The following is an 18,325-nucleotide window of genomic DNA, read 5'->3' as shown; positions in this document are numbered from 1 at the left end:
TAGTAATTTTTTTTCTCTTTCTAAAGTAACTAATTTATACTTAAGTATTTTTTTCAGAACTTGGTTCACTCAAATAGTTCCACTTCATATGTGCTTACTGAAGTATTGTTACTTAGACAAAAAAATTTACTTGTGCTTGAATAGAATTTTTTACTTTTTTTAGTACTGTTTCCACCTGTGATGTTCTGATGATCTTTTTGAAAACTCCCCTATAATAAAATTTGAAAGGGAAAAAAAAAAAGTAATTTGCCTTCTGGTCACTCACTGTTTTTACTAAGCATATATAGAATATTAGAAGTAGATCTTCATTTTCGACTCTGCAATCTAAGTAGTTTGATCACTGACAATAAATAAATGTTAGCATGGTTTGCATAGTAGTACCATGTATATTTTGAGTTTTAGTAAAAAATTTTGTAGTTTAGCACCATTCAAATAAACTTTAAGTATAATTAAGTCCAAATGTGTCCCTTCATTAGACTTGATTTAAGTGATTAATTGTGCATTTATTTCTAAACTAGGCAAAATATTCAAAATTAATTAGGTGATTTAAAATTTGATTGTTTTTGTGTGTGTGTGTGTGTGCGTGTGTGTGTATACTTCCCCAAGCCTTTTTAGTTATTGTTCACGTAATGCATTTCTTTTTGTAGATCTGTTGTCTCAAAATATTGATGCTGTTTTAAACCGCAAGAATATCATGCAAGCTGTAGTTAAGATTATTGAAGAATACATTCCTGAGGTAAGTGCATATGATCCATAAACTGGACAATCTGAAGTAGAACTTAACTGTAACATTTTCTAAACTCTTATTGCAAAGCATGTTTGTAAGACATTACTGTAAAGGTCAGAGAGTGCTGCCCTTTTATGATTTGAGTGTTTCTAAGTATTTATGGACTATTGGGTGGTAGGGTTATCTACTTTTTGAGTGACATTAGTTTTATCTGTATGTACACTTGGACAGAAAAATTAAATATGGTACCGAGAAAATTATAGGGGGTCCACAGTGCAATTTTATAGCTGTTGGTTGCAATCATAGCTTAATAATTTCACTGTTCTGCTTTAAATTTGTAAGAATTGTCTGTTAATTAATGATTTCTTTTTGTTTGTTACATTTGCTGTCTGTTGCAGTGAATTTCATTGTTTACATTGTCTAAATTTGTTAAGTTTTTTTTTTTTTTTTTCTTTTCATGTTTCAGATTTCTCTCCAATAGTGTGTGTATATAAAAGTTTTGCTTTGTGTTTTATGCACTTGGCTTTTGATTATTTTGGAGTTGACCATCCAAACTCTTATTTTCAAAATAACCAAACAAAACATGACATCTTCTTTGTCTAACCAAATAAATACCAAATCATAGTGTCTGTGTTTCTTTAAGGCTTCACCCATAACATTTTGATCACAACTGAAAAACCATAAGAAATTTGTACCATCCACAAGGCATTCAGATTCTCACTTTCTTAAAAATGGTAATTTATTTATTTTATTTAGAGTATACCAGGAATGCATCCATCCTGGACTCCGCTTTTACACTCATGCAATGAGACATGAAATACAGCAGTTCAATAAGTCAGTGATGAAGAATGTATTAAATAATGAAGGCAATAACGCCAAATAACCCAGACGGCAAGAATAATTTAGCTAAATGCGACCACTTCATCCAATTAGTGAGCGATACAGCCAATATGATTAAAAATTGTCATGGTTACAGTATGTATCACAGTACTGTGTATAATCTATGTGCATGCAATTTTCAGACTGAATCCAGTTTGAGTGTTTCTGTTTGCCTAAGTTTATAGATTGTCAGTGGGTAGTTGTACAGTGATGTTTCTTTTCATAAGGACAATTCTAACAAAATAATATTATACATATATATATATATATATATATATATATATATATATATTTTTTTTTTTTATTTATATATTTTTTTCCCCTTCGCTAAACACTTCCCAGAGTTTCATAATGAACAACAGTGATGAATCAGAATGTAGATCAAATGCACAACAATATCAGCATAAAACACTAAAGAAATACAGGAAACAAAGCTTTTATTTAGAATAACAGACAAACTACAAAAATACAAATTTTACAAGAGCCTGAACAAATCTTAATTTGTGATACAGATGCAGATCATCCTGACCACCTTGACAGAGAGTAAAACTGAAAAAAGGGTTATAATATCTAGGTAAATTAAATGCCTTCCTGAACAAATTAGTGTTTTTTGTTTTTGCTAAATAATTGATTCATCTGATCTAATTAAATTATGTGCAAAATTATCTTTATTGTTGAAAATAAAAAACTGCACAAGAAGTAAATAAACAAATACGTTGTACAAACCATTAAAAAAATCTAAAAAAAAAAAAAAATTTAAGAAGCTATTCTCCCCAATACCTTTTGTTCCCCATTGACCAAAAACAAGCAAGCCTTAGTAGATTTTAATATTGCCTTTCAAAACATCTCTGTGAACACGAAGAGAAATTATATAAGGTTAAAGCACAAAAAAGTTACATCTATACTGACTAAATACTGCCTCAGCAATGGCTATCAAAACGAGCCCTGCAATCCAACCTACGAAAAAAGCTTTCACACTTGACCGAATTTTCAAAATCCTCATTCTATAGAAACTGACATTGGTGGAGAATTTTTTTAAAAGGAGATATTAATGAAGAAACATCGTTATTTGTATGAAACCAAATGTCTCCCATTCCATTGCTTTGAACTTTTACAGCACTCAATTTAACAGACTAATTTGCATTTTTAGCCTTGTACCAGTATTTGTTTTATAAGTGATTTCATAATTTTTTTCCATATTGAGCGATTCCACATTTTCTGCATTACTTGATCTGGGGGAAACAAAATGTCTTTAAGATGATTTAATTTGTTTGAGGTATGTTTCATTAAGACAGAATGTTCACCTATTAAACAAAAGTTTTTTTTGCGTTGTATCTATGGTTTATTTGCTAAAAAGTAGAAAAGGTAGGTGAACATCCTCTAAATGTGGTGATTGCATAATCTTTGCCAAGGGTTGTAAAACTATTTCTAAAACTTTGTCTTCCATTGGGGCAAGGTAGAGATTTGGGCAAAGGTATAAAACCAATTCTAAATGTATCAGTAACTGGCAGGAAGGGCTTTAGTCAGATAGGGACCCAGAGGTCATTCGGATAGGAAAACCTGGCCAAAGGGCTGCCGTCTCAGCAGCACTCCATCAATCAGACATGTATGATAGAATGGTTAGACGGAAACAAATAAAAGCAAAACACACCACAAATTACAAACGTTAAATGTGTAGTTCACATATTGTAACAAATAGAATCTCTGGATTAACATAAAAAGTCAACATTGTATAATACCCAATTCAGGTTCAGGCTTCAAAACTTAATGACCATTCTTGTATACTGGTTTAGTGAAACTAGCTTTAGAGATGATAAATACTTGTATACTATCTGTATGAAACACGAGGCTACATGTACTGTAGGCTTTAGTACACTGTATGAACTTAATCTTTACAAATTGTACCCAGTAGAAAATGTTTAATACTTTAATGTTCTTCATTTTTGTGATATTTCTAAACTGTGTACATCAGATTGTAGATTATTTGGAAACTAGGTGCCTTAAATTTAATACAAAATTAAATTTCCATCACAATACAATGTCTTATTTATTTTGTTTGTTGTTGTATTTTATTTTTGCTAAATTAATACTATCTATATCAAAGTCTTAAAAACAAAACTGTAAACTTTTATGTTTTTGAAGTTCTTCGGCAGGCACACTCAGGCAGTAACTACTTTGAAAGATGCTTGGCCCCAGTTATTCTGTTCTTTTTCATTGGACTTAATCAGTAAATTAAAAACATTTGCATCTTTTGGCTAATAGACTAATAGACACATTTTTATTACAAAAGAGAAACTTCATACTACATTTCCTCTTTACATCTCCAAAGGAAAATATAAGGACAATATAAAATTAGAGGAATTATTCCCTGTACTGAACCCTGAGTGACACCGTGTCTAAATGCAGGTTGAAATAATCAAGTGGGATCTTCAGACACATTGATTTTGAAAAATATGGATTAAACCAAAAGAGTTTCATTGTGGAAAACTAAACAGAATTCTTAGGAACATATAGTAGAATTGTCTGGTTAATGGTATCAAAAGTTGTCTTTGAATCTAAGAGTATACTGTAAGAGAATAATTATAATTTTAGAAAATTACGGGTTTTTTTTTTTTTTTTCGATTTTATGAGAGATGTGAGAGACATGATACGTTAATTGTAGAGCTAATATATACAGTGGGGCAAAAAAGTATTTAGTCAGCCACCAATTGTGCAAGTTCTCCCACTTGAAAATTACAAGCCTCTCTCATCTTTATATCATAGGTATACCTCAACTATGAGAGACAAAATGAGAAAAAAAATCCAGAAAATCACATTGTCTGATTTTTTTAAAGAATTTATTTGCAAATTATGGTGGAAAATAAGTATTTGGTCACCTACAAACAAGCAAGATTTCTGGCTCTCACAGACCTGTAACTTCTTCTGTAAGAGGCTCCTCTGTCCTCCACTCGTTACCTGTATTAATGGCACCTGTTTGAACTCATTATCAATATAAAAGACACCTGTCCACAACCTCAAACAGTCACACTCTAAACTCCACTATGGCCAAGACCAAAGAGCTGTCAAAGGACACCAGAAACATAATTGTAGACCTGCACCAGGCTGGGAAGACTGAATCTGCAATAGGTAAGCAGCTTGGTATGAAGAAATCAACTGTGGGAGCAATTATTAGAAAATGGAAGACATACAAGACCACTGATAATCTCCCTCGATCTGGGGCTCCACGCAAGATCTCACCCCGTGGGGTCAAAATGATCACAAGAACGGTGAGCAAAAATCCCAGAACCACACGGGGGGACCTAGTGAATGACCTGCAGAGAGCTGGGACCAAAGTAACAAAGGCTACCATCAGTAACACATCTACGTCGCCAAGGACTCAAATCCTGCAGTGCCAGACGTGTCCCCCTGCTTAAGCCAGTACATGTGCAGGCCCGTCTGAAGTTTGCTAGAGAGCATTTGGATGATCCAGAAGAGGATTGGGAGAATGTCGTATGGTCAGATGAAAAAAAACTCTACTCGTCGTGTTTGGAGGAGAAAGAATGCTGAGTTGCATCCAAAGAACACCATACCTACTGTAAAGCATGGGGGTGGAAACCTCATGCTTTGGGGCTGTTTTTCTGCAAAGGGACCAGGACGACTGATCCGTGTAAAGGAAAGAATGAATGGGGCCATGTATCGTCAGATTTTGAGTGAAAACCTCCTTCTATCAGCAAGGGCATTGAAGATGAAACATGGCTGGGTCTTTCAGCATGACAATGATCCCAAACACACCGCCCGGGTAACGAAGGAGTGGCTTCGTAAGAAGCATTTCAAGGTCCTGGAGTGGCCTAGCCAGTCTCCAGATCTCAACCCCATAGAAAATCTTTGGAGGGAGTTGAAAGTCCATGTTGCCCAGCGACAGCCCCAAAACATCACTGCTCTAGAGGACATCTGCATGGAGGAATGGGCCAAAATACCAGAAACAGTGTGTGAAGACCTTGTGAAGACTTACAGAAAACGTTTGACCTCTGTCATTGCCAACAAAGGGTATATAACAAAGTATTGAGATGAACTTTTGTTATTGACCAAATACTTTTTTTTCCACCATAATTTGCAAATAAATTCTTCAAAAATCAGACAATGTAATTTTTCTGGATTTTTTTTTGTTCTCATTTTGTCTCTCATAGTTGAGGTATACCTATGATGAAAATTACAGACCTCTCTCATCTTTTTAAGTGGGAGAACTTGCACAATTGGTGGCTGACTAAATTCTCTTTTGCCCCACTGTATTTCCCATCGGGATTAATAAAGTATCTATCTATCTATCTATCTATCTATCTATCTATCTATCTATCTATCTATCTATCTATCTATCTATCTATCTATCTATCTATCTATCTATCTATCTATCTATCTATCTATCTATCTATCTATCTATCTATCTATCTATCTATCTATCTATCTATCTATCTATCTATCTATCTATCTATCTATCTATCTATCTATCTATCTATCTATCTATCTATCTATCTATCTATCTATCTATCTATCTATCTATCTATCTATCTATCTATCTATCTATCTATCTATCTATCTATCTATCTATCTATCTATCTATCTATCTATCTATCTGTAATGCTCTCTGTACTTGATTTGCTAATTAATTTTTACTTTAGTAAAACGCCACTTAACAATTTTTGTAAGTTTTAACATTTTTCTAAATAAAACTTGTTTGGGGTTTTGTTTGGTGTACTAATTAGAGTGGGCCTTGTATAGCACTTTTTATTCTTTTATATTTTTATTGTAATTTTGAGCATTTTAAAGCTGCAGGTTTACCAGACTGCACTAAGCGATTAAAATTTATTATAAAGTGAAAGGTAGTCATTGATCCAGTAATATTAGATACTTTGACTACAGAAAATGTAAGATATTATCGCTGGGTTCACATAAGAGCTAAAGGGCTTTTTTTTTTTTTTAATATGCAAATCTTTATTGGCATTAGCCTCATAGCTTAGGTTTGAGATTCTTCAATAAATCTTGGAAGTTTAAGGTTTAGGTTGCTCATATTCTGCCTTTTACTGTCAAATGCTAGACCAGATCTAGTAGATAATGATTTTAAACTGTTTGGTAATTAGATATTTTGCTTACATTAATTAAAACGAGAAGGGATTTTCACAATTTAGGAAACCTCATGAAAATAATTGGCAGTATGAAATTGGACTGTGCGATGAAACCATTGCGATGCAGTAATTTTGTTATGTTATACAGTAGAATGGTGCATCTCAGTACATGAAGCGGTATTTGGTAATAGAAGATGATTCAAAGGTGGCTTGCTTTAAGTTCCAATTTTAAAATTGCAGAAAATTGTATTTGTATAGAATTTTAAGATTAGATCTGCCTCCTCATAAAATGGCCTTGAATAAATATCAACCCAAAAAGGAACTTTTTTTTGTTTGTTTTAAAGGATCTAGAAGTTATTACTTTTACTCACTCAAACATAATATCCAGTTGTTCTCTTAATAGTATTTCATGTTTGATTGTGGCTTGTCTATAGTGCATATTTTACCTTTCCTTACGTGGACAAATGACATTCCTCAAATAGAACATAAAGCTGAGTGGTGATTGGTATTGCAAGCTTCCGCTGTGTGATATAGGAGGATAATACCACTGGCTTCTTAAAAAAAAAATATGTAAGGTGCTGCTTTGGTTTATAGAGCAATCTGTTTATTTCAGATTTATTATCACTCTATAATTGCATTCCTTTTGTAGCAACCCATCATGTTGATAGAGGAGAAGGGAGGACAGCATGGATTATGAAAATTAAAAACAAAATAGAAGAGTTTATTCTTTTTTAAGGTTAAAATAAAGATGAAATAGTGTCTTTAAGAGATTTTACAGTAGGAAAAGAAAGAAGCTGCAAATATTTACATCCCTGACTAACACTTCTGCATTGCTCTGGCCATGGAGAACGCCCCAACTGCTTCTGTGATTTCATTTTCCCCCAGTGTATGCCATCCTGCATTTGTGATTTGTACACTTTTCCTCCTTTTAGTCCCGTTTGTTACTGTTCATGACCCTTGCAACTCCAACAGCCTGCTCTGGCTCCAATTTTTATCTTTTTCATTAATTAGCATAAAGAGCTGCACAGGGCCATCACTGGTTGTGGGTAGCATGGTGGGCTGATCCTAGTGCTGGCCGATAATGACAAAATTCAATATCACAATATTTTCCAAACATATTTATCAGTATTTGAATGTATGTAAATAAAGATGATAATACTATGCCTCAGTATTTCTAGATATTGCAATACAATTTCATTTGGAGAATGCTTTTAATTAGCTTTTACTGGACACTGCTTAAAATATTTCAAATGTGGAAAGCTGCATTAAAAAAAAAAATTGTACTCAAATAGACAGCTAATTCACTCTATTGACTTTTCAAGGATTTCAAATATGTAAACAGTACCGAGAAAACAGTATGCAAAAAGCAACAGAATAGAACAAATAAACATGTTGTGGTTGTTTACAAAGTGTGTGTTCTACCTGTAGTGCAGATATAGAGATTATATAATCTTGATGAGATCACAATCTTTTTTTGAAGAAGCAACCGGAATAGTTGACAAAAACAAAGCTTTCGGCATAGTTTACCTCGACTTTTTTAAAAAGCATTTGATATATTTCCACACCAAAGATTAATTCTGAAACTAGAAGCTGTAGGCATCAGAGGTAAAAAAAGAAAACTGGATCTCTAGTTGGTTAACCAGCAGGGGATAGAGTACAGATAAGAGGAAAAGACTCCACATGTAGTAGGGTCATTAGTTGAGTTCCTCAGTGGTCTGTCCTTGGACAATTACTTTTTCTGATTTATATTAAAAGCATTGATTCTGGCATAGTTGGTAAACTTGTGAAATTCTTAGATGAAACCAAAATTGGAGTTGATGGCAGGCACTGACTGAGGAGGCAGCAAAAAATTCAAAAAGACCTGAGCAACCTTTAGAACCAGGCAAACACTTGGGATATTCAGTTTAATATAGAAAAGTACAAAGTGCTGCAGATGGACAAAAGAACTGGACTCTTGCCTGAATTTTTTTACACCCTTATATTATTATGCTGCTTCAGTGAAGGAGTTACGACCACCTATTCAAATTTTGTGTGTGATGCACTAATCAGGCTGCCTTCCCTCATCCACAGTACAGTCTTGCTAGACACTCTAATCACATGCCGCCTCCTGCACATATGAGTGCCCAATAGGTTTCATGTGAGGTGATGGCTGTAGTTTAACACTTTGAGGGAATCTCTGCAAATATTTGGAGCCACTCGGCAATGGACAATATTATCAAATAACGTCTCAGCCCTAGTAGAAAACTTTTTTCCTAATATAGTTAACTGTTACTGTCATTTATAAAGGCTTTCAAATCATTGTTTGTTGCTAATTAATCTGTTACACTAAAACTATAGAGGAATATGGTCTGGGAGGATTTATAACTTTAAGTATGAGTTTTTTTCTTAATGTGTAACTTGAGAACAGCAAATTTTATTGTAGAATTTTGAGGCAATTATGCACTTTACTGCTTAAGCAATATTACAATTTTTGTTTATTAGTAAGTTGTGTTTTAACAGCTTTGCTTCTTTCTTGCATAATATGTCAGTAATTCAAACTTTGAATTAAAAGAATAAAAAGGTAACCTAGACAATGTGGGTCAGTGTCAACTAATACAGTCTTAAATTTCTTCCTTTTAGCTTCTGTCTCTGAATATCAGTAACAACAGACTTTATAAACTGAGTAATCTGACTGACTTAGTGGGCAAGGCACCAAACCTAAAGATTTTAAACTTGTCACAGAATGAGGTGAGCAATTTTTTTGTTAATATTTGTAGGGAGAGGTCTATGAACAAATTTTATTTTAGAGGGCATAGTATATTTTCTAGAAATCTTAACAGTGGAAGTGATGTTACTGTTTGTTGTCACTGTCCTGAAAGGTGGGTGGTGCTAGCCTGTACAGCATTTTAATCTGATGCAGTTTTGTAGGCCCATTTGAATAGGTAAGAGGTTTTACTTGTTAAAGGAGAGCAGGATCTTGGTAAATACAATGATTTTTTTTTTTTTTTTTTTAACTTGTCGATACCTAATTTAAAGGGAATGACAAAATGTAACTCTTTTCAGTTAAAGTCTGATCGTGAGCTTGACCGAATAAAAGGGTTTAAATTGGAAGAACTATGGTTGGATGGAAACCCCTTATGTGATTTCTCTAAAGACCAGACTGCTTATATCAGGTGTGTATCTTTTATAGTTCATAGTCCAAACTGTGTGACTATCATTAAATACCGTTAATGATAACCTTTTCTTATCCTTTCTCTAATGGTAAATCTAAAATCTATTATTAAACATAATTTTGTACCTTTATTATTTTTTAGAATTTAAAATTTATATTACCATTGCCACAAAATCTTTAATTGAAGCAATTATTCATTAGTTTATTAAAAGGCAGCAGCCAAAAGTTCTTCATCTTTAAATAAAATAATGTGCTGCCCTTCCCTTTTTGAAACTGGTGAACTGTTTCAGTTTCTGGACAGATAAACTGGCATGTAGTAGACAGTCTATGCTAACTGCTAAAATGGATATTCCATTTTACTTCCAGTTTAAGTTTCATTAAATGTAGATATACATTTTACACTTCTTTATAGCTTTTTTCAGAATTTAAACAATTTTGCATAGGGTTGCATTTTACTAAGCATTGCAATAGAAAATTATCCTTTAAGTGGTATGTAGTATGAAAACAATTAATATAACCTTTTCTTAGCTACATTGGCATCTTGTTATGTTTGTTCTAAGATATTAAATAGTTCAGCAAGCAGTCTGGACTATTTACTTATATATATCGTGGAACATAAAATGCCTTTGTGCCACTGCGTTTTGGTACATTAAAGTGCCGTTTTTTATATGTTGATATTGGCCTAAAAGCAAAGTGAAAACCTTGAAAAATCTTTAATTTTTCTCTCTCTCATATATTGGAATAAATTTATCAGTAACTTTTTAAAATTGCATTAACTATTTAATGTAGTCATTTCTTGTTTTGGAAGTAACCATGTACTTTTCACCAGTTATTCAATTGTACATTATTTTTAAACAAGTAATTGTGTTTTTTCTCTGTCTCAGTAGTAATGGTTAGCTTCAACCAGAGAACCCAAGTGTGTATTTGTGTGTGATTGATTGCATGAATGCTTTAAAGTATAGAAAAGGTTTATTCATTTTTCATTAACTACAATTCTTTCAGCATCTTTTGTATCATTTTACTTTCTCTTATTAGTGTTATCTTTTTTTTTTTTTTTGTAAATTTGCCTTTCTTGTTTTCACATTAGGATTTTGTTTTACTGCAGTTAGCAGTTAGCACTTGTATTTTTTTTTTAATAAATATTATGTATGCATCTTTTATGGGCTCAACTCTTTCTCAAAATCTCAAACAGTGATGCAGTTTGTCCAACGGTGTATGATTTGAAATAAGGCTCCTTTGACATGTCAAGAAACTATGCTCACAAGCCCTCTGAAATGCTGAATCAACTCATGATGGCTGTTTAGCCTTTGACGGGTAAGATCCCTCATTGTGGTGAAAAGGGACAACCTAAGACAGGCACAGCCACATATTTGCCAAGACTGGCTTGGAGCAGTGGAAGATGAAACTATCACTGGAATTGGTGTGACCCCTTAATTAAAAGGGAAATGGACATCAGAAAACCCAGCCTGAAATAGTACACCGTTTAAGGGATACCGGTCAATAGAGCCTGATATGCAGGTGTCTATGAGATGTGAAAGAGATGATTTTTTTTTCTTAATGCCCAAAATTTAAGAAACTGTTTGTTTTAACCCCCACTGAATGTTGTGTAATTATGAACAAACATTCAGGGGGAAATGTATCAAAATGTTAGCTTTTATAACTTTTTTTGATAATCATTATATACTGATACTTGGATGAGTAACTATTAAAGAAAACACTTTGCTTGGTTATTTTGAAGTACTACTTACTAATCTGGCAGTACTTTTTCCAAACTGTAATAATCTGTGAAAGTTTTGAATTTTTACATGCTCACTGCTCTGCAGTAAAATGTTTCTCTATGTCTCTAACAAACTTTTTATTTCTTTATATTCTCTTAAATTTTACCTAGTGCCTCACATTTTTATGCTTACCTCTGTTTGAAATTTTAACAAAGAATGTATGAATGTATTCATATCTCTTCATACTACTGCAGTTTATGCCAGTGTCCTTTCTTGCTTGTAGTTGTATGTGTTGTAGTGTGTTCGCATGTGTGACTGTGTGCTAGACTATCCCTGACCTTGTAACGCATCTCCAGGGGTGGTGAGTAGGCCTATGGTAAGTATGTGAAATGCTAAGTGTTAATGGGTAATTGGTCTTCATAGTTTCCTCTTCAGCTTCTACCATCAAGAGCAACAGGTATTCGTGTTGCTAATTAGTTTCATTTCAGATGCCCTATTCTGCCTTTTTTATCTTAAATGTATCTAATTTGGGGAGAACCTTAAGGTTCTTGAAGCATGCGTGTCTTGATTCGTGTAGCTGGTAAAAGTAGATGGACATTGATTTGATAGTCAATAATAGTATTTTTGAAGCTGAGATCAGTCATTTTAAAATATGTATTTAAAATCAAACATTTAGAGTAAGCATGTTACAGTATATTAACTGTACTGGTTTATTACACTATCCCAGACTTGCTTCTTCTGGTTAAAGCACACTTCCTGTATTGAATTAGGTTTGCTAGTAACATGTTGTTAAAATATCTTTAGTATATTTAAGTATTTTTATAAACGTACAAAGAAACAGATTTACTTCCCCCAGCTTCCTGGCAAGGTAAGCTATTTTTAATTTTACAAGGAAAAAAAGCCATAGGTGTAAATTAACCTCCTTAGCGTTGCTTTTTACATGTGTTTTTTAATTTTTTTTTGCGAAAAAATGTATCATTTTTTGACTTGAAAAATTAAATTTTTATTAAATATCTTTCTACTGTAAAACATGCAAAACACAAATTACAACGTCAGTAGTGTAGAAGGTATAATAATGATGCACATAATTATGATAATGATGAATAATAAAATGAACTGTACACTGCACATGTGCGAGTGATGCGACTGTCACTTTGATTCCCGGTTTAACTGACCGTTTCAATTTCACTGTCGGAAGACAGATTCATTTTGTCACTGCTGATGACCAGCATCTCTTACAAGACACCATTATGAGGGTAGGAGAAGATGCATCTACACCTTCGCCCAGGTAATGCTTGGGCCTGATGCTTATGCAAGACATTCCTGTACCGTTGCCCAAGTAACACTTGGCACTAACGCTGGTGACACTTTTACAGCCTGAGTAAACCTCGGGTGGTATGCGAGACGTATCTATACCGTTGCCCGAGTGACACTCAGGGCTAACGCTTTTAGCACTGTATTTACAGCCCAAGAGATGCTTGGGTCTAATGCTAAGGAGGTTAATCTTGGCAAACTGGAACTTATTGGGTTATTTTAATATAGAAATTGTACACATTACACGTGCCATGGGGTGGGTGTTTGTGTGTGTGTGTATATGTATTTGTTTTTTTGTTTTTTTTTATATATAAAGTTAATGACAGCAATTATGAGGCTGTTGTACATTATATTTCAAATATTTTATGGAGGAATATTTTTACTTTAGGGTTTTTTTTTTGTTTTTTTTTTAAGATTACACTAATATTAATTTGTAAATTATAGTAACTTATTTTTGCCCTGACACTTTTTATTTGAGATCCAAAAGGCAACCCTAGTTAATGCAATCTGTTCTTAGCTTCTTATCGTAATCCATATATTTAAACATTGCTAAAGCTGATAAGATTTTTTTTTTTGTTTTTTTTATGGTGTTTATACTCAATCCTTTTCTCATTGATTGAATGTTTGGCAGAGTTGTCAGAGAACGGTTTCCAAAACTCTTGAGATTGGTAAGTCATGCTTTTTGCTTGTATTTTGGGGATTACAGCATATTGTCATACTGTATTTTTACAGGCTTCTGTAGCAAATTTGTGTATTCTTGCTTGATGCTTTACCTAATTTAGCTTTTTCACATATGGAACATAGTAAACTCCTGGGTCCAAAGTGTTTACTTGAGTTTGCTTATGAATATATGGCATTCAAATGTCAAGGTTCCTTCCTAGGAAAGAAGGCATGCATAGTTAGTGCTGATGGTCTACAACCATTACCATAATATGGATTTTTTTTTTCCTGTTTAAAGAAAATCTTGATCCTTGAATGCATTTGTTCCGTTTATGATTCAAGCACAATTGTGCATAATCTTAAACCAGTTTTCAAGATATACAACATTATAGATTATTAAAAAAATTAAAGAAATTAAAATCAGAATAACCAAATACAGAGCACCAACTATATGCGCCATCTATATGAGGCTATTTCTGCTGCAATTTTAAAGAAAACTTCTAGAAAGTTATACTAAATTCATTTTCCTTGAGAGGAGAGTTGTAATGCACATTAATTTAAAAAATTTTCCTGTGTTTTCCTGAAGTTGTAAAATTGAGTAATGCATCATTTCTGGAGTGTTCTGACCTGGAGAATCTATTTCAAAGATCTGGGTTTCATTAAGAGACTTAACATTAAAAAATGTAAAGGTTAATTATTTTTGGCATTGTTTTATTTTGAGGGTCTTGAGTTGCTTGTTGCCATGATAACAAATACACTGGGATGGGTTGGTGAAGTCATCAGTGTAACTATATAAAGCTTACCTCTCACGGCTTTGGTTTATTCCAAAATTAAATGTATTGCTGAACTACGTGCTTTCTTTTGTGGAACTTAAGCATAAGACTTTTGCTCTGTACTTGGACTTTAATTTTGGGTTAGCATTTCTGATTTTATTGTTTCCGTCTTTAATCACAAGTCTTACTGTTTTTATGGGATAACCTACATATAGGAAAGGAAAAAATATGTATGTATGTATGTATGGGGTTCGCTTGTGTTCCCAGTCCTTAGACCGTTGATGTAGTAAATGTAAAGAAACACAAGTATTTTGGCAAGAAATCCTAAGAAAAGTCCTCTCTGTTATTTGAAATGTTGTTTAAAGTAAACAGTATCTCAAGTGATATTTTTTTTAAAAAGTAATTTGAAATAATTCTATTAGGATGGCCATGATCTTCCTCTTCCTATTACTTTTGATGTTGAAGCGCCTACCACTCTTCCTCCATGCAAGGTAATTTACAATTACTTCAGTTTACAAGTCAAGTTAAATTTAAATTTAATTTAAATTTTGTGATATTAATTTTATAAAATTTATATTCGCACCAGCATTTGTTATACATAGCATTTTGTAGAAGAGTTTGACATTTATCTAGAATAGTCTAGTGTACTTGGCCTGCTGGCTTCAGATACATTAATGCATGTTTTGTGATAACTGTCGTGTGATTTTTACATAGGAACAAAATCAGTTTTAATATGATTTAAATAATTCTGGAGCAGTGGTTCCCAAATTTAATTCATAGAAGGCATTTTTTGCTGTAGGTCATTATTCCAGCCAATCTCTTTACAGTTAGTATGTCATTCTTAATTTTTCATTAAATATCACTTCAAAGAGGCCCATTGAATCTAGAAGCTAATTGAAAAGGCAGGGTTGGTTATAAGACACACTCTGGACCTCTGGAGGTAGCAGCAAAAGACCACATTAAAACAAAATTGAGTGACTTATAAACAGGTCTGCACATCCTTTCTCTGACACACTAACCTGAATAATTTCAGCCAATGAATCAAGAAAATGCTAATACCCTTGCAACAATACCCCTACTCAGCAGTGGAGTTGTACTTATTGCAGCAGCCAAGATATCTACCTGTTATCCTTGCTTGCCTCTTGTCAGTCTACCAGTGATCTTCAAATACAAAGCTTGTTAGCTTTCCAGTTTAATTTTATGTAACTCTTAGTGCATACTTATCAGTATTGTGAATCTTAGACTCTGGAACTTTTGCCCCTAGTTGTTCCTGTCCACCTCAGCTTAGTAAAATGCCATATTGAAGTGTTGCCCAAATGTTTTGCCAGAATAGCATTTTGATATGCACATAATGTTTTATATTTTTGTTAAAGTACACTAGTTACAATGAATAGAAGTAAAGATTAACTGTGTGGATATTTTATATTGAAAACAATTTCAATAAATATTTTTTTTTGATAACAGTTTATAGTAATACTTAATGGTTTCATTTTTTATGTCATATGGTGTTGATGATTATTTCATATGAAAAATGTCTATATATAGAGAAGGATCCTCTAGATCTTGATTAAAAAAAATTATACTAGGCTCAAACTATACACTGACTAGCAGTTTCACATGCCACCATCTGCATTATTCTGTAACTGCTGTAGACCTGTCACCTTTTCTATTAAATGTGAACCATTCTATCAAATTCATATATCTAACATTCATTTCTTCTATTTCAGGGAAGTTACTTTGGATCTGATGAAATCAAAAGCTTGGTTTTAAGATTTTTACATCAGTAAGTATTCTCTCAGGTAACAGTTTAGGGGGAAAATGCATGAATAGTTCATTAAATTTGATGTCCATTTTGGTTATAATAGATGAAAATAGTCTAATTTTAACTAAGTAGCATATAAATCTCTACAGTAAAATGTATATATGTATTGGTTTTAAAGGGGAAAACTTTGGGACTCAGTTTTAGTCCAAGACAATTCCACTTCCACAATCTTTCCAGACCCTTGGTCCTGTCTTCTGCCCCTCTCCTCCTTAGCTCCAGTTGTCGTGGAAATCCTAGAGAAGTTTTGAAAAATTAAATTTTGCTTTTCCTGACCCAGGAAAGCTTTGAAAAATTATCAAATGACCATTAGGTTTTGGAAAAGTCATAGATTTTTTAATTTACAGAAAATAACATTTAGTTTTTTAAATTAGTAAAATATTGAAAAGAGGATCGTGTTTATTAATGTTATGAGATCTTGAAACAATTGTGTAGTGATATGGCCCATAACGCATAGGCCAAAATGCTGGATGTGTGTTCAGTAATGTCTAGTTAACAAATGAAAAATACAATCTCTGTCTCCATAAAGATGTAGTCACAGGACATGCAAAATGTAAATTATGTGGGAAAATTTTTAACATGAAGGATGTGGGTAAATTGTGCTACCAAGTCATGTGAAAGGTGAAAAGATATCGACAATGAGAAGGTAGCAAGAAAAATGATTGGAATTGACACTTGTTCAACTCCTCTTTAGCTAGCACAGCAAAGGTTAGCGTAGTTCACCCTGTTCAATAAACTAGCCATGCAGACCTAGAAATCCAACAGATATATACTATGCAGAAGATTTGTGGGCAATAAAAGTAATTAACACTATTATTAGAAATTCTGCAGTGGTTCCTTTTTCAAAATGCTTTTCAATTTTGTCGGCATCACATTTATATTTTGTTCACTTTTCTTCCTACTCCTTAAGTTGAAGCAATGCTTGAAGCATTTTCACCATTTAAAATTGTTTTAATAATTTAAATTTTTTGTGACAATTCCAGCACCACACACTTAACGTTTATTGGCCATAACAATATATATTAGATTAATTGTAACAAAAGAGAAAAGCTGCAAAACACTATTAAAACTGAAGGTATGTGACAGAGACTGATTTCAAGATGTGTCATGACATGCGGTGCTGGGGAAGAGCATTACACACTGCCACAAGGGAGAGTTGTTCCAATGTGCATTGCTTGCAGCAGTACCGCACAATAGTAGTAGTAGTATAGTAATAGGTATGCGTTGGCATGCACAATTTTTTTTTTTTTTTTTTTTTTTCTTCGACCCTGATGGTTAATGGAGACTGACGGTGAATCAAGTGATGGATAATGGAGATTTTTAATTTCCCCTGCTCCTGATTTCTCTTCACTTTTACAAGTACATATCAACCAGCCTTCTCTTTTTAACGTAATTTCTAACGCTATTCTATTGACTTGCTTGCAGATACTTCTATGTGTATGACTCTGGAGATCGACAAGCTTTGCTTGATGCATATCATGATGGAGCCAGTTTTTCAGTTTGCATTCCTATAAGTTTACCCAACCCCTCAAGGTAAATATTTTTTAAAAACTTGTTGAATAGATAAAGAATAACCTGGCACTTTTGAGTAGGAACTGTTTAAGGGCTTAAGTATATTCCTTTAATTGAGTTAGACATTATTTGCACAGTATTTCACATAGACTTTCATCAGAGTATTTGACCATTTTGTAAGAAATTAAAATGAAAATGGGTTTTGTGACTTGGCAGCAATCTAAAACTTGTTTACAAATTTACAACAGAATGCCTCCGAATGAAGCGACGTGATTTAATTTTTTGTGGCAGTCAAATTTTTATTTCCTTGAATCATTATGTAATGGTTTGAAATATAAAACCCTATGATATCAAGCAGTTTGAAGAACTTCTGAGCAGTCATCTTATCTGAATGTAAGCATCCCCTGTACTGTGTAAGAAACTTTTTAAAATGAATTTATTCTTCCAATGTGATCTATATAATGAATTAGTCAGTTTTTCACATTCTGCCTTTTCCAGAAATTTTACCAAAGATTTCACACATAGATCATAATGGGAGAAAAAGATGTTCCTACATAAGAAAAAGAAGCTTACAAATAGTGCTGGGAGGTATACTGGTTCATACCGAAAACCGCTTTTTATTTTTGTTATGATATGGATTTTTCTTGTACTGCAACATCCGTTTAAATAGCCT

At 33.2% G+C, this 18,325-nt stretch overlaps 1 protein-coding gene across 2 annotated transcripts in view; it reads left to right on the top strand.

Moving 5' to 3' along the window:
• Positions 1 to 18,325, top strand: part of nxf1b (nuclear RNA export factor 1b) — a 97,270-nt gene that overhangs the window by 62,980 nt on the left and 15,965 nt on the right. For both annotated transcript variants that reach the window (XM_028809795.2, XM_028809811.2), the window contains 7 exons: positions 648 to 736; positions 9,325 to 9,432; positions 9,748 to 9,857; positions 13,520 to 13,556; positions 14,744 to 14,812; positions 16,049 to 16,104; positions 17,566 to 17,673. In XM_028809795.2, the coding sequence (XP_028665628.1) occupies positions 648 to 736; positions 9,325 to 9,432; positions 9,748 to 9,857; positions 13,520 to 13,556; positions 14,744 to 14,812; positions 16,049 to 16,104; positions 17,566 to 17,673 (577 nt within the window). The remainder of the gene's footprint in view (positions 1 to 647; positions 737 to 9,324; positions 9,433 to 9,747; positions 9,858 to 13,519; positions 13,557 to 14,743; positions 14,813 to 16,048; positions 16,105 to 17,565; positions 17,674 to 18,325) is intronic.

This window comes from Erpetoichthys calabaricus, chromosome 1, assembly GCF_900747795.2.
Source record: "Erpetoichthys calabaricus chromosome 1, fErpCal1.3, whole genome shotgun sequence".
NCBI lineage: Eukaryota > Metazoa > Chordata > Cladistia > Polypteriformes > Polypteridae > Erpetoichthys > Erpetoichthys calabaricus.
This window is presented reverse-complemented; position numbering and strand designations above follow the sequence as displayed.